At 33.6% G+C, this 22,406-nt stretch overlaps 1 protein-coding gene across 1 annotated transcript in view; it reads left to right on the top strand.

Annotated features, from left to right (window-relative positions):
• The window catches only part of ZBTB41 (zinc finger and BTB domain containing 41), a 55,469-nt gene that overhangs the window by 25,870 nt on the left and 7,193 nt on the right, over positions 1–22,406 (top strand). The window contains exons 7-10 of the mRNA XM_033196222.1: positions 570–665; positions 2,417–2,523; positions 3,949–4,054; positions 9,057–9,145. Of these exons, the coding sequence (XP_033052113.1) occupies positions 570–665; positions 2,417–2,523; positions 3,949–4,054; positions 9,057–9,145 (398 nt within the window). The remainder of the gene's footprint in view (positions 1–569; positions 666–2,416; positions 2,524–3,948; positions 4,055–9,056; positions 9,146–22,406) is intronic.

Below are 22,406 nucleotides of genomic sequence, written 5' to 3'. Positions count from 1 at the left end.
GTGATGTACTTTGAGGAGTAATGGTTTCATAGTAGCCCATCCAGGGCCAGTGGGGCTGGAAGACTTAGAAACAGCAGTAATTATATTCTGTATATAGGTTCCTTTTTCACATCAGCACCTGGAAGTTAGAAATACTTACAACATTTTATTTACAACATTTTTTCAACAAATACAAAGCACATATTTGGAAGAAATAGTACTGATAAACTGGATTACTTCAATATTATTAAGCCCTCTCTATCAAAATTCAGATCAATTTAATTCCATGTCATAATGAGCATTTTAAAATTATACTTCTTGAAAGTCTACTTTAGTTGTATAATTAACTCTCTGAGCAAACCAATGGCAAATGAGGCTGAAGTATTTTTTGTTTTTAAGGAGAGAGAGCTATAACAAGCATGTTTGTATACTAGTGAGAATAGTAAAGGACAAAATTATAATAGGAGAAAGAGGAGAGAATTGTCATAATATCAGTTAGCTTGAATACCTTTCTAGTAAGTTTTCCACAAATCTATTCCCTATATACACTGGCATTTTAAAAATCCTTGAATATACATATTTTAATGCAGAACTACTTTGAAAGAACATTTGAGAATCCATAGTGGAGAAAAGCCTCACCTTTGTAGTATTTGTGGGCAAAGTTTTCGTCATGGAAGTTCATATAGGTAAGTAAAACCATTTTTTCCCTTTATTAAGTAAGATGGAATTATATCTCTATTTTAGTTCTATTTTCTTATTACTTTGTTGAATTGAAACATTTCTTAGTCCTTATGATATGCAAGGTTGTGCAGAAACTTTACTGTTTGGATTTTTTTTTTTACTAAACATTTTATTATCTTTATTCTGTGGTATAAAATATTATTAAATATTTTCTCACACCAAGTTTGCAGAAGGCTTTACTAAGACATTATTTAAATATTTATTTCATTACTTTTCTCTGAATGAAAATTCAGTTAAACTTAGTGCATTTCTCCACTCTTTACTATCAAAGAATATTTTAATATAAAAGTAAGGCAAAATAAAAAACTCCCTATTCTCAATTTTCAAAAGTCTTTTGTGCATTAATAGTGATTATAACTTATTTAGTTATTTTTATGGTTGAATCCTTGACCATATTTGCAGTTTATGAAAAGTTTTTTCTAAATAAATAATAATGTAACTAATTCTGAAATGTGTGTACAATTTTAATTTTTATTAAAATGTTCTTATATATAAGGCTTTAATGTATACACCTTCATTTATTGTTTATCTTGTTTTAAGTTTAAATTGAATACTTCTCCTTTAGAGGTAGTCTAGTCAGTTGGTCTTGGTAAAATCAACACTTATTTTGGCAATTTGCAAGGGAAAGCTATTCCTTTCATTAGAATATGTAAAGAGATGGAGGCTCCAGAGATAAAATTAATTCAAGTTAAACTAATCTTAATAATCTAAGCCTTTTATACTGTCTTTGGGTGACTATAAAATGGGCCCCATTTTGTTCTGTTGGTGTGAAGAAAAGCAGTAAAATGTAATTTTCATAAAGTTGAGTTCTTATAAAAGGTAGAAAATGATTAAATATCAGTTTGTGGTTGATAACAATTATCCAGAATAGGGCAAATTCTCCATTATTTGCTGTATTATTCTGTTTTCACACTGCTATAAAGACATACCTGAGACTGGGTAACTTATAAAGAAAAAAGGTTTAATTGACTCAGTTCCGCATGGCTGGGGAGGCCTCGGGAAACTTATAATCATGGAGGAATATGAAGGGCAAGCAAGGCACGTCTTACCTATGCGAAGCAGGAGAAAGAGAGAGTGGGGGCAACTACTAACACTTTTAAAGCATCAGACCTTGTGAGAACTCACTGACTGTCACAAGAACAGCATGGGGAAACTGCCCCCATGATCCAGTTGCCTGCCACCAGGTCCCTCCTTCAATATGTGGGGATTACAATTTGAGATGAGATTTGGGTGGGAACACAGAGCCAAACCATATCATTTACTGTATCATTTGCTATCATGATATGCTTAGTCACTTGTACACTTATTTCATTTGTCTGATTCTAATTCCTTTGTGATTACTCCTACTTTTGATATTTTTGAGTCTTGGTCAGTCAGCTAAATAATAACCTTAGACATTTGATAGATTCAGTGAACAAGATTTAGGATCTAATATGATGGGAAGGAATAATGTTGAGAAGTGGTTTGAGCATATACAAATGTTGAAATGCTTTCTTGAAAGAGATGAGTAGGGACCTGGGGTCAGGTGGTAAAAGACTGAAAAGGACTCTGAAGGTGATAGAAATAAAGCCAATAACGTATGAGTGGTTGAGTAGACAGCCCAGTTTTCATTGTTTATTTATCATTTATTCATTATTGAGCTTTTCCCTTCTGTGTCACCAGTTTTAATGGTGTTCAACTTTCTTTTTCTTTACAGACTTCACTTACGAGTACATCATGATGATAAAAGATATGAATGCGATGAATGTGGAAAAACATTTATCCGTCATGATCACCTTACAAAGCACAAAAAAATACATTCAGGTATACCGTGTTTTGTAATGCTAGTTCCAAAATCCTTTTTAAATACCTGAAAAGAACATAATATGATGTTATGTTTATGTTGGCTATAAGTTTAAAAATTTGGTTTATGCTCGTCACTTCTTTGTAATTCTGGTTCTAAAAACATTTTTTAAAAGCATCCAAGAGGGACATAATTTTATGACATATTCACTGTAATTTTAATTATTTGGTCACCCTTTGTGACTGTAAAATGTAGTTTAAAGTTTAATTTTAAATAAATTCTCAAAATTTGCATTTTGCATATTACATGGATATATCTAATAATTGCTATTGACATTTCCCTAAAGGGAGAAGCTGTGATAATATTTCTCATTTTGATTGGATTTGAGAAGAAGTTGGTGAAACTTACATGTTAAAAGGGAAATGATTAAAATTGGGTGTTAAAAGTATATGTTATAGTGAATTTTGAAACTCTGTATTTGGAGAAGAGTACCTTAATAATCCTGACCAATTTCAGATCTTTATACTGTATAATTTTTATATTCTGGGGATTTCTTTCGTATTTTCCTCTCAGATTGATGTTCAGGAAGTGCTAAGAGAGCCAACTCTGTGAGCACAATAATGGGAAAGAGCCATCTCTATGAGCACGGTAGAACAGGTGATTATTATTATTATTTTAAACATAATTTTTGAATATAAAGTATGCAACAGATAGTAATTATTTTCTGAAATGATCTCACTGAGGTAGGTTGCAGTTGTTATCACCGCTTCTAAGATATACTAAAAATCTGATGACTTTTTCCATTGCAATTATGCCTTTTTTTTTAGGAGGAGAATTCTTAATTTCTAAGTCAGAGGCCACATGCTTTAATTGCACACTGGTATTGAGACAGTGATTGTTTTTTTAAACCAAGCCTTTGTAAGTAAATGTAAGAATAGAGATGAGAAATTGGACTTATGTAGAATTTTTCATTATATTTATATTTTGGCTCATCACAAACATAAGAAATCCTCACAGATGAAAAATCTTTTAAAAGTACAAAGATCTGAAAATGTTTGGGTCCTTTTTATAAACAGTAAGACAGCCTCATCTTAATGTATATCAATTTGAGGTGTTGGATATATATATATTTAAAATTCCTAAGTTTTGAAGCAGTTTCATTTATCTTGCTCTGTTACATTGAAAGGTATGATTTGAAGTGTACAGCAAAAGGCTATTGATTCCTTTTCCAAGTGGGGAAAAGATTCACATCCATGAAGTTAAGCATAAATTTTTTGAAGAAAGTTATTTGAGTAAGGAATATAGAGCAAATAGTGCAGAATAAAATGTGGCTTTACTTTCCTGTTATATTTGACATCATGTGATCTTACTGTTTGATAGTTTGTTTCTGGGGATAAAAACCTGAAAGGTAATTATAATAAAAATATTTGGGTCTTTATTTTAAGGTGAAAAAGCTCATCAGTGTGAAGAATGTGGAAAATGTTTTGGTCGTAGGGATCATCTCACTGTTCATTACAAAAGTGTACACCTTGGAGAGAAAGTGTGGCAAAAGTAAGTGAAAAAGCAAAATGTTTCATAATTTACATTGGCTAAGTCTCTGAGGAAAGTTGTAACTTTTTAAATTTACTTTGTTTAAATTGAAGTTAGGTTAACCAGTTGTCTTTCTCTACATTCTGTAGCATCTCTATGGACCTAAAAGAATTCAGCAAGCATATTTTTTCCTCCTTGTTTTCAGTTAATTCAAAGGCCAGGGAGGTGACATGCAAGTTAACAATAATTAATAAAAAATCTTGGCATTTGGTTGCTGAGGCTCTTTGAGAGCTAAATATACTGACTATGTATTATACTTAATAAGACAGCAATTGTTAGGAAATGTTTGCAGTCAGAATTTAAACTTGTTTCTAATCATACTAAGCATTTAAAATATTATTTTATTTAAAGGTGCTATGTGCTATCTTGAACATCAGCTTTTTAATATAATTTAGATACCCAGGTTTAACTGAGGTTAGTTGCTGAGTATAAAATGTTCAAGTAATTCATGTTTTTGGATTAGGCATTTGGGCAAATGATAAATAACAGACATGTTCTAAAGTGCCAAGAGACTTAACTTAATAGTCCTGAGCATGATTATCAAAATGTACATAGTATATATAAATGTAGTAAATCAAAGACCAATTTAAAGAGTAGTAGAAAGTGTTGATGTGTAATCATTTTTTACGTTTTCATGTATTGGTTTATTTATTATTTATTTCATTAATTTTGTTCGATGATTCACTCATTGAATCAATGTATTCATTGAACTCTTGTATTTTGTATATGTAAGGAATGCTAGTATTTGCTGGGATATAAAGATATGCTGTTTAAAAAAGGAAATAGTAACTTAAATTCATTGTGCGAATAGACTTAAAACTACAGGCTCACTTACTCCAAAGATCCTGTAACTTTTTTTACTTCATGATTTCTTTATAGCCTTACAAATTATTTGGCACAGGAGCTTTTAGATATATAAATTATATAATAATATAATATGAATATATTTTAATATATTAATATATCTTAATATAAATTATAATGTAAGATAATATAAAAATATAACTTATTATTTAAATAAATAATTTGAATCATTAGAAATGATATTTTCAAATATTAATTCATTTGCTATCATATGCTAACATAAATAGCGATTTTTTAAGAAATAACTACAAAACAAAATATTAAAAGAGCAACATTATTTTACATTTTTATAAATCTCTCATGGCTTAATAGAAGACTGCAGCATTGTCATAGCTGTTGTGATATGTTATTTTGGTTGAAGCAATGAAGAAAACCCAACCTTACATAGATATGTAGTTTGAAAAAAGAGGAATATTGTTAATAGTCTTCTCAGGTAATTATAGATATTCCTCTTTATTACTACACTAAAGCTAAACAAGTGGTAGTTTCCTAAAGGTAGTTGTAAGGTGGAATGTGAAACAGGATTAATGAGGTTTTCACACTCTATTACATTCAATCTCTTGGTCTCTTGTACATTGAATGGATTTTTTTTACCATGCATAATTTTGTAAGATCATGTGTTTGTTATTGAGAAAATATGGGCTCAGTGAGTTATGCAGATTTTCCAAATGTTAGCACATTTCACAGCATACTATTAACAGATCACATTTGTTAATATTGCCTGCAGTCTCTCAGAAAGGAGCACTGGAAAGCTGTCAAGATCACAGTGGTAAATACAAGTATTCCAAAGTTCTTATATTAGCTTGAAAGCTCAGATTTTATCATTGATAGCAAACATTGTTGGTTGTTTGTCTTGAAGTGACCAGCTCACTTCATTTCATTTTTGAGAGGTGCTTTTCCTTGAGACAACCATCATGTTTTGGTATGTAGTAGAAGTGCTTCATGTGTACTTCTCATTTTATCAGAGAATATTTAAAAGGCCAAGGCCTGAAAGGGCAAAATATAATAAAATCAGTAATCTTACTCTTTTATTACATTTTTTTCTTTCTGTGAGTATATGGTAGTAAAGAATACAACTATTAGTAAATTTTAATACTACTGCTTTATTTAGAGCTAAGTAAGATACTAGCAGTGTACCAGCAGTTTACCCACTGTTCCGTTTGCATCATAGTGTCAATGTCAGCATAGTAAAAAAGGCAGATAATGTCTTATTATTTTGAAAAAATGTTGATCTTGTGGACTCTGTGAAAGGAGTTTTGGGAACTACCATCACCTTTTATTTAACAGGCCTGTGGCCCTATCGGCTGGCCTAGATAATTGAGGAACTAGGATCTGTAGACTCTACTTTTTTGCAAAGGCTGGCTAATGGTGGTAGATCTAGAATATGGAGCCCTATGTATCATTTTGTGGAACTTGTGCTTCATTCTACATGTTAACAAGCCAATGAACATTTTAAACAAAGGAGTGACACTGCTGGATTTGTATTTTAGGGTATATCGCTTTTACTGATGTATGGAGGTTGGATTTGTGATGGATAAGTCTGGAGGCAAGTATATCAACCAGTTAGACAGCTGTTTATAATCTGAGAAAAAGATAATGAGGGACTAAACTCAGGAGTTGCATTAGTAATGAAAAGTGATATTTATTTGAAAAATATTTAGGCCCTTGTTAGCAATACTTCATGATTGACTTTGGGGAGTAAGGGAATAAGGGCAGTCATGGATGATTTCTATTTTCAAGCCTGGGTGGATGATTCCAGCCATTGAGATAAGAGAATAGAAGAGATGATTAATTTATAGAGGGAAATGATGAATTGTTTGGTATTTATTGACTTTGAAATGCTCAATATAAATTGTCAACATACAATTTGATGGATAGTAGTCTAAATCTCAGGAATGAAGTTTGGGCTATGGATAAAGATTCAAGGTTGTGAGCATATCAAAGAGTGCTAAGGATTAACACCCCTCCAACCAATTATTTTTCTAATCTTTGCTTCTAAACTTTTTTATGGTGACTACCTCAGTAACTGCTTCTTCACATTCCAGTCAGTGTTGCAATCTGACCTCTGATCTTATTCTGCTCAAACAGTTACCAGTATGACTTCCTTGTTGCCAAATCCAATAGGCATTTTTAAGTTCTTTTTTTACTGACATCTCTGCTTCAGTTGGAATTGTTGATCCTCTCCTTCCTTGAAAATCTGTATGGCTTAGCATCCATGTGATAATGACAAGGTATATTTTCATAGGGTCTTAGCCATGCAAGGCTCTACAGAATTTATCCTAAGTCCACTGTGAGGAAGTTAAAGTGTTTTGTGCATATTTGTGTTGAAAATACCACTTTGTTCATAGTATAGAGCAAGGTTTCTCAGCCCAAACACTGTTGACATTTTGGACCAAGTAATTCTTTTCCTGTGTGTTGTAGGATATTTGTCAATATTCATGACTTCTACCCATTATATGCCAGTAGCACTTATTCTCCTATCCCCAGTTGTGAAAAACAAAAACAGCTTCAGGCATTGCCACATGTTTTATGGTGGCAAAACTGCCCCCACTCGAGTACTGCTTCCTCTTTCTCTATGTGCCCATGTATCTTTGTTTATATTTACCATGGATATGAATGGAATAAGGTAAACCAAGCATACTGGTTAGGAGTCTTTTGCCAGGGTTATTACTGACAACCTCAATTCACAAAATCCAAATTATCTGTGTAAATGTTTGTTTCAGGAGTTTGACACCAGCCTGGGCAACAAAGTGAGACCCTGTCTCTACAAAACAATAAAAGAAAGTAAATTATCTGGGTGTGGTGGCATGTACCTGTAGTCTCAGCTACTCAGCAGGCTGAGGCAGAAGGATAGCTTGAGCCCAGGAGTTCAAGGCTGCAGTGAGCTATTATGATGCCACTGCACTGCAGTCTGGGTGACAGAACAAGACCCTGTCTCTAACGAAAATAAAAACAACCATCTGTTTCATCAAGTAGAATTAAGTTCCTATAGGAGAGTCTTTTACATGTTGTCTTATAAATGTTGGGTTGGATAAATTGAAAAATGAGGGACATTTGAAATCCTAGGCATAGTATGTTGCTATTTCGTATTGGTAACAATGTTCTAAACATTTCCAGTAAAACTCAATGGGTATGTTAAGAGCAAACTGTTTTACAGAAGATTAAGTAGCCCAGGTTTGATTTAATTATTTTGCCGTGTATTCATTCCATATGAATTGCTTCCAAGGTGAGATAGTGTGGCTTTCTCAATAACTGCCACTTAAATAATAATTATTTTATAAATATCTCAAATTATCACAATAAAATTTTCAGTTGAGAACTATTAATTCAGACACTTCTTAGGCACTATGCTGTGGTGCTTAACTAAGTTAATTTTTTGGTAACATTGCTTTATTTCTGTCTAATATTTTATAATAAAAATAAAGGACTAATTTCATTTTTAAATTTAGGTATAAAATTTATTTTATTTATAAGTTCAAATTTACAGTTTTTTGTTAGGACACAAACCGATGAGAGCAATTTCACCCTTTTGATAAATGCGGGTTTTGAAATTGCTGCAGATGCTTTTTAATCAGCCTGAGCATCTATTTTTTAAATTTAGTTAAGGTGTAATTTACAGAAAGAGAAATTCATTCTTTTTAGTGTATAATTCTGCAAGTCATGTAATCATCACCACAATTAAGATATGGAATAGTTTCGTCACCACAAAATTTCTGCCATGTCCCTTTCTAGATAGCTCTTCATTTCCCCTTTATGCCACTCTTGATCTGTTTCTGTCCTTATAATTTTTCTTTTTGTATATTTGGATAGCTAGTAATAATAAAAGTTCAGTGACTTAAAGCAGTTGAAAATCTACGGACCTCTTTTTATAGATTCGTTTGTTGGATGTAACTGGAAGAGGAAGAACCAGAGACAAGCTCAACACATTAAAAGTATTTCCATGTTTCTTTGGAGTTCTTTACTTTGTTAATGTGAGAATAATATATACAGTTGTAAATGAATTTGCAACTTATTTTCATTATGTTAGTTATTAATATAATTGTTAATATTGTCATAGTTAAAATTATATTGAAAAACTCAAATCTTCTTATTTTCTTAGATATAAAGCAACATTTCATCAATGTGATGTGTGTAAGAAAATTTTTAAAGGCAAATCAAGTCTGGAAATGCATTTTCGAACACATTCAGGTAAATTTTAATGGGTAGTTCATATATATATATATATATATAATGTGTAATCAGAAGTAAAATATAGGCATTTAAACTTTGTTGTTCTTGGTTAAATTTCTTTGGTTTTCCCCATTAAGAGTTTTACTTATTATGTTGAAGTTCATGCCCTGATTGAACAATATACTCATCTTCTATTCTCTATTATGTAAGCTTCAATACTTTTAAATATTTTATAAAACTTGAGAAAAATTTATCCATAGGATATTTAATTTTTGTAATTTTCCCTTTTCTCATTGTCTTATGGTTCTTCTTTATTTCGCTTTCTGAAGGCTTTCCTTAAGTCTTCAGATTAAATTCCTTGTTATCTTTTATTCTCTTCTCTTTTCAAAGAGTAATGCAAATATGACCTCATTGTCTTGTTTACCAAGTTACCATCGTGTCATTTTCCTTTTTACATAGCCAGTCATGATGTATAGGTAGTTATAGTAGAATGCTTTGCGTCAGCTGCTTTCCAGAAGTTGTCATTTTCAAAATCTTCCTTTTTTCTCCCTTGAGAATGTTACTACAGTTTGAAATACAGAATATGTTATATTCTTTCTTATGTATTGACTGAAGCCTTGTTTGCCTTTACATTTAAATTAATATTTTTAAAACCTTGTTTTCCTTAAGAAACAAACCCATTTATGTATTTATGCCTGCTTTGTTTTATATTCAATTCGGATTTTGTCAAGCTGCTATTCTGGAAGAGAAAAATAAGTGATTTCATAAATATTAGAATGGTAAATAACTGAATTTGGGCAATATTAGTAGCAAATAGTTGCAGTAAAGGATTTACTACTGATACAGTGCTGCTGTTAAAAGCAAAGTTAGACCCCCCTCCAAATGAAAAAAAAGGCATAATTTGGGGGAGCATAAATAAACATGTAAAATGAGGAAACAAACTTAATGGTATCTTCCATATCTTTTGTAAATAATTAACCTAAAGAACTCATGACTTGAAAGAGATGGTGAACTTATAGAAAGTTAATTTCAAACCATTGATGATTTAAGAATTGTACAACTTCAAGAATTTTTCCAGAGTAGAAATTTAGTGCTGGCTAGGTTGCATCAAAATTTTTAAAAATACTGATTTATAGTGATTGGTTGGTAGCCAGTGACAACGTGGAACATCAATCTCTGGATATTTGACAGTTAATTGGAATTAGAAGACAAGTCTCTCTGTCCTTTGAAAATTGAGGACATGACCGGGAGCGGTGGCTCACGCCTGTAATCCCAGCACTTTGGGAGGCCGAGTTGGCAGATCACGAGGTCAGGAGACCAAGACCATCCTGGCTAACACAGTGAAACCCGTCTCTACTAAAATTACAAAAAAAGTAGCTGGGCGTGGTGGCGGGCGCCTGTAATCCCAGCTACTCTGGAGGCTGAGGCAGGAGAATGGCGTGAACCCGGGAGGCGGAGCTTACAGTGAGTCTAGATCCCGCCACTGCACTCCAGCCTGGGCGACAGAGCGAGACTCGATCTCAAAAAAAAAAAAAAAAAAAAAAAAAAATTGAGGACATGAGCTCTGTGATGGAATAAGACAAAGACTATGGCTGTTATGAAATGAGAGGGAACAATATTAGAAGGCAAGAGTCAGCAAATACTTGTTGAGGGCTGCTAGATAATAAATGTTTTAGGCTTTGCAAGCTAATGGTCTCTGTCACAATCCTTCAGCTCTGCTGTTGTGGTGTGAAAGCAGCCACAGACATTGTGTAAGCAGATGAAGCATGCTTGTGTTCCAATAAAATTTTATTTACCAACTCCCAATCTAAAGTGACCAACAGTCTACCCAGACAGGACTTCACAGAGTGGCTTTTGCAAGAAATGGCCGCCATGTTTCCAAGTCCATTTTTGAGATTTATAGGTTCAGAAACTCAATTTTATCTGTGCATTGAGAGTTGTAAGTATTGTGAGCAATTCTTCACAGTAAACACTGGGAATAGATTAGCCAGAATGTCATTAATTTACATTCTAGAAAATGAGATATTAATGTTTACTAGCTAGGGTGTCTTTATCAAGGAAGCAGAATTGCAGAGTTTATTAATCAGAAGGAAATTTGCCAAATGTAGAATTAGAGTAAAATTAGGTAGTAATTTTATGGAATAGTTCATCTAGGAAATGGTGAAGGATTTTGAACCATCCTTACCCTCATAGGAGGTGACCAGAAAAATTTTGTTCTTCAGATTTTTTTTCCTTAGTTAGGATACCCTTAGTTCATTATTTATATATATTGCTAAAATTTTGGGTTTTAGAATTTACTTAACTAGACTTCCTCTGTATCTTTTTTTCTTCTGTTAGTATGTCTTTTCTCCATATCCTCATCTGGAGAAACAATAAGATGTATTTGTTTCAGTTTTGGCCAGTTCAGTACACCTAATTGCTTCATATGAGTATGTACAATCAGTGCATATCCTAGGGCTTGTGAAGAGTTTGGCACTCAATAAATATTTGTTGAGAAAAATAAATTTATTATGTTCTCCTATGACTCTTCTCTAATTTTTTTCATTTTTAAACCACACAGTTAGATAAATTAGTTGGAAAATATATATAAGATTTTCTTCTACAGATAGCTTTTTCTAATCATGAGTTTTGTTTGTTCAGTCCTCAGAATGTAGTGATTACATCTATTCTTTAACAGTTGTCTTGATGAAACATACTCATTAAATTGGCGTAAAGATGACCACAAATTTAGGACTTGATTTTAGTGTTGACTGATTTCTTTATTCAAGGTGAATTTTCTTTCTAAGCTTTTTTTTAATTGAAGTATAGCACACAAGTGCACAAATCTCAAACAGCTCAATTAATTTTTATGAATGAATCCATCAATGTAGCCACTACTCAGATCAAGATATAAAATACTACCAAGATTTCAGAAGGATTCTCTATGGCTCCTCCCAGTCAGTAACCTCCTTGCAAAGATAATGACTATTTTGATTTATATTAATAGCACCAAAAATTAATTTTGTCTATTTGAACTTCACGTAAATGGAATCATGTAGTATGTAATATTTTTCTCTGGATTCTTTACTTAATATTAAGTATGGATTCCGTTATGACAGTAATTTGTTTCTTCTCATTTTCATCTTCATATGACTGTTACAATTTATTCATTCTACTTTTATGGATATTTGGTTTATATTTGCTTGGTTCTCTTATGAATAAAGCTGCTGTGAACATCCTTGTCCATGTCTTTTCATACACATATGCATTCTTTTCTTTTGTATATATTCATGGCCCTAGGATTCCTGGCTCATAGGATATGCATATGTTCTACTTCAGTAGATACTACTAAGTAGGTTTTCAAAGTAATTATGTCAGTTTACACCACCACCAGCCAGGTATGAAAATCTCAGTTGCTTCACATTTTCACCAACATTTGATACTGTTTTGTTTTTGTTTTTGTTTTTTGTTTTTTTTTAAAATCCATCTGATAGATACGTAGCACTGTCTAAGAGTAGCTACAACTTGCACTTCTGTGATGAGTATTGATTGATGTTGAGGACCTGTTGTTGTGCTCACTGACCATTTGGGTATCTACTTTTATGGAATACTAAATTATTCTTGTACTCATTTTTAAAAATTGGAGTGTCTGTCTTTTTCTAATGGATTTGTGGTATTCTTTCTACATTCCGGATATATATATATTACAGATATCTTCTCTGTGACTTACCTTTTCACTCTTAATGATGTCTTTTGATGAACAAAGGTTTTGAATTTTAAAGACGTCATGTATCATTTATTTATTTATTTTTTTTTTTTTTCTTTTTTTTTTTTTTCTTTTTTTTTTTTTTTTTTTTTTTTTTTTTTTTTTCTTTTTTTTTTTTTTTTTTTATTATACTTTAAGTTCTAGGGTACATGTGCATGACGTTTATATCATGTATAACTCCCCAATGCAATCCCTCCCTCCTCCCCCCTCCCCATGATAGGCCCCAGTGTGTGATGTTCCCCTTCCCGAGTCCATGTGATCTCATTGTTCAGTTCCCACCTATGAGTGAGAACATGCGGTGTTTGGTTTTCTCTTCTTGTGATAGTTTGCTAAGAATGATGGTTTCCAGCTGCATCCATGTCCCTACAAAGGACGCAAACTCATCCTTTTTGATGGCTGCATAGTATTCCATGGTGTATATGTGCCACATTTTCTTAATCCAGTCTGTCACAGATGGACATTTGGGTTGATTCCAAGTCTTTGCTATTGTGAATAGTGCCGCAATAAACATACGTGTGCATGTATCTTTGTAGTAGAGTAATTATAATCCTTTGGGTATATACCCAGTAGTGGGATGGCTGGGTCATATGGTACATCTAGTTCTAGATCCTTGAGGAATCGCCATACTGTTTTCCATAATGGTTGAACTAGTTTACAATCCCACCAACAGTGTAAAAGTGTTCCTATTTCTCCACATCCTCTCCAACACCTGTTGTTTCCTGACTTCTTAATGATTGCCATTCTAACTGGTGTGAGATGGTATCTCATTGTGGTTTTGATTTGCATTTCTCTGATGGCCAGTGATGATGAGCATTTTTTCATGTGTCTGTTGGCTGTATGGATGTCTTCTTTTGAGAAATGTCTGTTCATATCCTTTCCCCACTTTTTGATGGGGTTGTTTGTTTTTTTCTTGTAAATTTGTTTGAGTTCTTTGTAGATTCTGGATATTAGCCCTTTGTCAGATGAGTAGGTTGCAAAAATTTTTTCCCATTCTGTAGGTTGCCTGTTCACTCTGATGGTAGTTTCTTTAGCTGTGCAAAAGCTCTTTAGTTTAATTAGATCCCATGTGTCAATTTTTGCTTTTGCTGCCGTTGCTTTTGGTGTTTTAGACATGAAGTCCTTGCCCATGCCTATGTCCTGAATGGTACTACCTAGATTTTCTTCTAGGGTTTTTATGGTATTAGGTCTAACATTTAAGTCTCTAATCCATCTTGAATTAATCTTCGTATAAGGGGTAAGGAAAGGATCCAGTTTCAGCTTTCTACTTATGGCTAGCCAATTCCCCAGCACCATTTATTAAATAGGGAATCCTTTCCCCATTTCTTGTTTCTCTCAGGTTTGTCAAAGATCAGATGGCTGTAGATGTGTGGTATTATTTCTGAGGACTCTGTTCTGTTCCATTGGTCTATATCTCTGTTGTGGTACCAGTACCATGCTGTTTTGGTTACTGTAGCCTTGTAGTATAGTTTGAAGTCAGGTAGCGTGACGCCTCCAGCTTTGTCCTTTTGACTTAGGATTGTCTTGGCAATGCGGGCTCTTTTTTGGTTCCATATGAACTTTAAAGCCGTTTTTTCCAATTCTGTGAAGAAAGTCATTGGTAGCTTGATGGGGATGGCATTGAATCTATAATCACCTTGGGCAGTATGGCCATTTTCACGATATTGATTCTTCCTATCCATGAGCATGGTATGTTCTTCCATTTGTTTGTGTCCTCTTTAAGAAACTTTTGCTCAACCCAAGGTCATTAATATTTTTTGCTGTTACCTTATAGAAGATTTATTTTAACTTTCATATCTAGATCCATGAACTTTCTATAATTTGTTTTTGTGTTTGTTATTAGGTAAAGGTGAAAGTTCTTTTTTTAACATATGGTTATCCAGTTGCTTTAGCACTATTTTTTGGAAAGACGATCCTTTCTCACTACATTTCATTGCCATATTGTTGTAAATTAAGTGATCATATATATGTGCTTTGTTTGCCAACTTGTTATTTTCAAATGTGTTTATTTTTGTCCGTTTGTATTTTTATATAAATTTATAAATAGTCTGTTAATTTCCACACACAAAAATACTTGCTGGGAATTATTGGAATTTCATTGAACCTGTGGTCAACTTTTCCTTAATTGATTTTCTTTACATCATCATTAACATCCAGTCTGTGAACACCTCCATTAATTTGTTTAGATTTTTTTCAAAGACGTTTTGTGGTTTCTAGTGTAGCTATCTTACACATTTTGCATTACATTTATACCTAGGCATTTGATATTTTTGTATCACATTTTGACCTTTTTTTAATTTTATTTTTTATTTGTTTCTGATATATAGGAATAGAATTGAATTCGTTTATTGACTTTTTATCCAGTGACCTTGCTAAATTTCTCATTAAATTTTATAGTTTGCCTCTAGCTTTTTTTGAATTTTCAAAGCATGCAAACAGGTCATCTGTGAATAATGACAGGTTCGTTTTCCCCTTTTTAGTCTTTATAACACTCTCTCTCTCTCTCTCTCTCTCTCTCTGTCTTTTGGGATTGGGAATTAAAACCTTATTACGTTGGTCACATCTCCAGTAGAAACATTGATAGTAGACATTATTTTCTTATTCTCATCTTCAAGGGAAAAGCTTTCAATAATTCACAATTAAGTATGATATATTTATAGGTTTTTTGTAGATAAGGAAATTACTATCCCTAGTTTATTTAGGGTTTTTGTCATGAATAGTTGTTGAATTTTATGTCTTTTCTATATTGATTGAGGGATTGAGGTGATCATATTTTTTTATTTTATTTATGTGGTAAATTATACTGATTGATTTTTGAATATTAAACCTCATTTCTGGAATAAACCCAGACTGGTTTGATCTAGTATCTTGCTAATGATATATTATCTTGTTCATCCTGTTCATTGTGTACTGAAGATAGAATATATCTTGTTCATGCTGGGTGCAATGGCTCACAAGCCCCTAATCTCAGCACTTTGGGAAGTCGAGGTGGATGGTTTGCTTGAGCCCAGGAGTTCAAGACCAGCCTGGGCAACATGGCAAAACCCCTTCTCTACAAAAAATCCAAAAATTAGCCAGGTATGGTGGCACATGCCTGTAGTCTGAGTTACTCTAAAGGCAGAGGCGGGAGGATCACCTAGCCTGGGAGATTGAGGCTGCAGTGAGCTGGGATGGCACCACTGCACTCCAGCCTGGGCAATGGAGTGAGAACTTGTTTCAAAAACAAACAAACAAATACACAAACAAATGTATAGACATGCATAGATCCTGTTCATGATCTATTATCCTGTATAATTGAATGCAATTTGCTTATATTTTGTACATTTTTTTGGTTCACAAGACATATTGCCTATATCTTTTCCCTTGTAATGTCCCAGACAGGCTGTATTATAACTATGCTGGTCTCTAAACATGATTTGGGAAATAATTTATCTTTTTCAGTTATCTGGAGGAGTTTGTGTAAAATTGGCATCATTTCCTCAGTGTTTGGAAGAATTGACAGAATACATTCCTGAGTTTGTTTTCTGTAGGGAAAGGTTTTAATTAATGATTTTTTCTTTTTTTTTTTATTTTGAGACTGAGTCTCACTCTGTCACCCAGGCTGGAGCGCAATACTATGATCTCGGCTCACTGCAACCTCCGCCTCCCGGGTTCAAGTGATTCTCCTGCCTCAGCCTTCTGAGTAGCTGGGATTACAGGCGCCCGCCACCACACCTGGCTATTTTTTTTTATTTTTAGTAGAGATGGGGTTTCACCATCTTGGCCAGGCTGATCTCCAACTCCTGACCTCGTGATCCACCCACCTCGGCCTCCCAAAGTGCTGGGATTACAGGCGTGAGCCACCATGCTGGGCCTAACTGAAGATTTTTTTAAGTATGTTTTTTAATTTGTGTTTTAGTATGACCGTTAAAGAGCCGTCATATTTTCAATTTATTTATTCACTTTAAAGGTATTCTATTAATCTAAAATGTAAAATCTATTGGCAGAATTTGGGCTATTTTGTTATTTATCTTTTTAGTGATGATAGTGTCTTTAGTGATAAGCTTTTTGTCATTTCCGTTACTAGTAATATATCTTTTCATGCTAAGGATTTAGTGATTTTATTAATCTTTTGAAAGAACCACTAGGTTTTGCTGATTTTTCTCTTTGTTGATTTATTTTATTTTTCATATCTGCTTTCTCTTTTGTATTTCTCCCATTTTGTTTGTATTTCTTCTTTTTTTTTTAATTATACTTTAAGTTCTGGGATACATGTGCAGAATGTGCAGGTTTGTTACATAGGTATACACGTGCTGTGGTGGTTTGCTGAACCTATCAACCCATCACCTACATTAGATATTTCTACTTATGCTATCCCTCCCCAGGCCCCCCCATCCTCCGACAGGCCCCAGTGTGTGCTGTTCCCCTCCCTGGGTCCATGTGTTCTCATTGTTCAGCCTCAGTGTGGCAACGCCCTACCCTGGTTCGGCTCACCCTCCATGGGCTGCACCCACTGTCTAGCCAGTCCCAATGAGATGAGTTGGGTACCTCAGTTGGAAATGCTGAAATCATCCGCCTTCTGCATTAATCTTACTGGGAGCTGCAGACTGGAGCTGTTCCTGTTTAATCATCTTATCAGCCACCAGCTTGTATTTTTTTTTATTTAATTTGCCTTTCCCTGCCTTTTTTTTTTTTTTTTTTTTTTGAGACGGAGTCTCGCTCTGTCGCCCAGGCTGGAGTGCAGTGGCCGGATCTCAGCTCACTGCAAGCTCCGCCTCCCGGGTTCACGCCATTCTCCTGCCTCAGCCTCCCAAGTGGCTGGGATTACAGGCGCCCGCCACCTTGCCCAGCTAGTTTATTTTGTATTTTTTAGTATAGATGCCTAAGTTGTTAAATTTTAGTATTTTTTAATGTTTATTGTATGTGTTTGAAAGCCATGTTATCCTCTGAATACTGCTTTAGTTACAATCCATACGTCATTTTTAATTTCATATTTCCATTATAATTCAGTTAAAAGTATTTTCTACTGTCTGTTCTAAATTATTCTCTCATTAATGGTTTACTTCAAATTGTATTATCCAATTCCTAAATATTTGGGGATTCTCTAAGCAAGTATGTTACTGATACCTAGCGTAATTCTACTCGTCAGAGAAGATATTCCATTCAAATATTCTACATTCTTGATTTTTTACCACTTATTTTGTAAGTTACCAAGAGATTTATGTGAAAGTCTCTACTATAACCATGCTTGTAAATTGTTTATTTCTTTTGATTTTTTTCATTTTTTGCTTTATGTAATTTGAGGTTATATTATTAGATATATGTAATATATGTTATATATTAAGATATGTATTATATGTGTAATATAATACATGTATTAGATATATATTATTAGTCAAATCTTTCTGTTGAACGGTCTTTTATATAATTATAAAATGTTGCTGTTTATTATGGTAAAGATTACCAGCACTCTTTTGGGTACTTTCATATTAAATATATATTTTTTTTTACTTCCAAGCCTTCTTTGGACTTATTATATGTATCTTTTGGTATTGTTTAATTATCTATTTTGATTATCTTTATCCTTTAATTTGTATGTTTAGTTCATTTAAATTATATGTGATTTCTCACTTACTTGGGCTTGAATATATCATCATGCTGTTCACACAATTGATTCCTTGATGCTTTTTTTCTCTTGTCTTCACTTTGTTTATAATCATTAAGTATTTTTGTTGTCATTTTTCCCTCAATTAACTTCTTAATTTTGTGTTCTTTCATTATGTTTTTAGTGGTTACCCAGGATAACAATGTGCATTCTGAAATTGTTACAGTCTACCTTACCTTCTAGAAAAGATAAATAACATAATTGAAATTATTCATCACTTTCCAGAAACTGCAGATCCTTTTAACACCCTTATCTTTCTTATCTCGTATGTATTGTATGTATTTTAATTCTTCATGTCTCTTAAAACCCAAAGACATTGCTTTTTTGTTTTAAATATTTAATATTGTTTAGATTTAACCGTGTATTTCTTCTTTACTGTTGACTGTTCTTCCACCTGGGGTCATTTTCCTTATGCATGAAAAGTTCTCTTTCATGCAGTTGGCTGGCACCATATTGTTTGTTTGAAAATGTTTTTATTTTACCCCATAAGTAATATTTTTTCTGACTGTAGAATTTACATTAGCAGCTTTTTTTCATTTGGCACTTTAGATAGGTTATTTTTGGTTTTGGAACTTGTTTTGCTTTTGTTGAAAAAAATACACTATCAGTCTTATTGTTGCTCATTTGAAGGAAATGTCTCTTTTTAATTGGCTACTTTTTTAGATTTTTCTGTTTTTGATTTTCAGAAGTTTTACTATAGTGTGCCTTGATTTGAGTATGTGTATGTGTGTGTTTTGTATTTTGCTAGGTTTGTAGTGTTTATTGAATCTGTGACTTGATGTCTTTCTTTTATTTAGAAAGATTCTTAGCCATTTTCTTTTTAAATATTGCTGTTGCCTACTCTCTGTCTTCCCTCTGAGACTTCAATTACATATACATTAGACATCTTCACTTACCTCTTCTAGAGTTGCCTTTGTTTCCCATAGATTCCAATCTCTGGTAAAATTTACTTTTCCTACTTTTTCCTGTACATATTAATCATATTGATTTTTATGTCCCAGTCTTTTATGTATAATATTTGCTTTGGGTGTATGTGTTGCATTTTTTCGCCTCTTGGCGTTTGATCATTTGATTCTGTTTCTTGGCATACCTGGTCACTTTGTATTGAACTTTCAATTTTGTGAGTTAAAAATTACAGAAGCTCTTGAAGATGTGTTCCTTCCAGATAGATTTAAATTTTTTCTCACTAGCAAATAGAATATGAGAGGACTGTGTTCTGTTTCTGGCTACTTCTGATCTGCCTTTCTCCTAGTTCATCATTGTATTGGGTGGGGTCTCTACTGACAGCATGGTGTTTTTACTAGAGTTCCTCACTTTGGTGAGTCCTGAACTCCAATCTCTGTCTCCCATATTCTTGGGATTGCTGAATATTGGTCAACCCTGTAGCCTTCTGACTCTTGGTTTCCAGCTGTCTCACCCAGAAAATGTTTCTTTTAATAGTTGGCAAATATAGATACTTTTGTTCATTTCTCTGTTGTTCCTTCTTTTTCAGGCTCCTGACCCTTCACTTCTTTGGTAGTCCCAAACTCCAACTTTTATCTTCCCATTCCAGTGAGATTTTCTCAAGTGCTGGGCTGCAGCTTGGCCTCTATTTCCCCATAGACTGAATCTGAAAGTGCACTGAGGAGAAAATAAAGCACCTCTATACTTCCTGTGTCACCAGACCTTGCCCCCTTAGGTTCTGGCTGACTTGGCTGTGCTTTGATGCCTGCAAAGAGTAATTTGGGGGTGGGGGTTATTTTTAAAAAATCTTTTGTCTTTCCCCCTCAACAGTAAGAGGCATGATATGATATAAACTACTTATCAAGTCTGAAATAAGTCTCTTAATGTACATTTTTCACATATCAATTTTTAATATCTAAAGAAAGGTGATTCTGTGGATGACATTTTTAAATTCTAAAGGCTCATAGATTCTATGATTTTAGCTATTAGTTTACATCTCTTTGAGTATTGTTTATTTCCTTCTACTCTTAATGCTCCTTTTTTACTTCATGAAAGGGACCTTTTGGTTGCTTTATGTCTCTGATTAATGATCTTGAAATGCACTCCACTTGCATTATTGTTGTTAAATACATAATCTTACTATAGAAACTCTCACTGCAGAAAGCTTATTTCCTTAATTTGTATTTTTTCATCAAGTCAATAGTTTTCACCTTTTCTGCTATGTACCTTTAAGCACTCTAGGTTTGCTTTTTACATTTAATAATGTTAACATTTTCTTTATGAATTTTCATCTTTTTAAAAACCTAAATTGATTTTTCTATTGAAAATGATAGTTGTTTAAAATAATAATCGAAACTTCTCAAAGGAATATGCCCATTTGGATTACAGTTTTCTAAAAGTATTTGTTATTCACTAGAACTGAGTGAATATTATTCTAAGTTTTAAAACATCATTGCATTTATAAAACTTTTTTAATGAAGATACTCAAGGACCATCATGCTGATCCTGTGCCAGAGAACACTCAAAACTTAAACTTTTGTCTTTAAAAGTAAATTCTGTACTTCTTGATGGTGTTGGTATTGCTGTGGTCGTGTTCTTATTTAAAAACAAATTATAGAATGCTCCTTGCATGGCGAGTATTGATGCCAGGGATTTATAGAAAGCACTTAAGAGTTCTTGGCGTTTTGGAAGTATAAGTTTTGTTGTTTTCAAAGCACTCTCCTCTGAGCTTTTCCATATTGTCTCTGATTATAGGCATTCACTTGTAAAATCAAATGTTAGATGCTGTGTGTTCTATACACAGTTAAAAATACTTTTTTCTGAAAAGTTAATTATCTATATAATGTGTTGCTTCATGTCTCACTACCTCTGTAATGACATTGGTAATAATGTTAGTCCAGAAACAAGTAAAAATTCAATAGTACTAGGTACTCAGCCTCCCAGTCTGTCTAAATTTTCTGGTAGTGGGATTTGAAGGTTCCAATGGGCTACAAAATATTTAACAATAATATTTAACAAATAATAGTTTGATATGTGTGATTCAACTTGAAGATGTAATTATATTTTAATTTACTAGGAGAATGGATGATGTTTCAAATGGAGAAATGAGAAGAAAATATCAACAAACTCATGTGACAATCAATATATAATTTTCTAATTTGACTTTAAAATAATGCCTTTGTGTCTACCGCAGTATTAGTGTTTCTGGATATATTAGTTTTCTGTTGCTGCGGTTAACAAACCACCACAAATTTGGTGGCTTAAACAATACAAATTTATTACCATATAGTTCTTTAGGTCAGAAGTCTGACACCAAGCTGAAACCTAAGTGTTTGGTAGGACTGTATTTCTTTCCAGGGGCTATAGGAAATAATGAGTTTCCTGCTCATTCAGGTTACTGACAGGAATCAATTATTGGAATTGTAGGACCAGGACTGAGATTCTCGTTTTCTTGCCTATTGTACACTGAGAGCCTTTCTGAGCTTAGAGTGGCCACAGTATTCCTTATGTTCTAGCTTCCTCCTTCCTTTTTTTTTTTTTTTTTTTTTTTTTTTTTTGAGACAGAGCCTCGCTCTGTCGCCCAGGCTGGAGTGCAGTGGCCAGATCTCAGCTCACTGCAAGCTCTGCCTCCCGGGTTCACGCCATTCTCCTGCCTCAGCCTCCCGAGTTGGTACTACAGGTGCCCGCCACCACACCTGGCTAGTTTTTTTTGTATTTTTTAGTAGAGACGGGGTTTCACCGTGTTAGCCAGGATAGTCTCGATCTCCTGACCCCATGATCCGCCCGTCTTGGCCTCCCAAAGTGCTGGGATTATAGGCTTGAGCCACCTCCTTCCATTTTCAAAGCTAACAATTAGTGATTGAGTTCTCATGTTACATCTGTCTGACCCATTCTTCCTCAGTTATTGGCCATATTCTATGACACCTATGATTAGATTTGACTCACCTGTG

The sequence above is a fragment of the Trachypithecus francoisi genome, unplaced genomic scaffold (genome assembly GCF_009764315.1).
Source record: "Trachypithecus francoisi isolate TF-2019V2 unplaced genomic scaffold, Tfra_2.0 Lachesis_group5, whole genome shotgun sequence".
Taxonomy (NCBI): Eukaryota; Metazoa; Chordata; class Mammalia; order Primates; family Cercopithecidae; genus Trachypithecus; species Trachypithecus francoisi.
The sequence above is the reverse complement of the archived record's forward strand: the minus strand, read 5'-3'. Positions and strand labels throughout refer to the sequence as shown.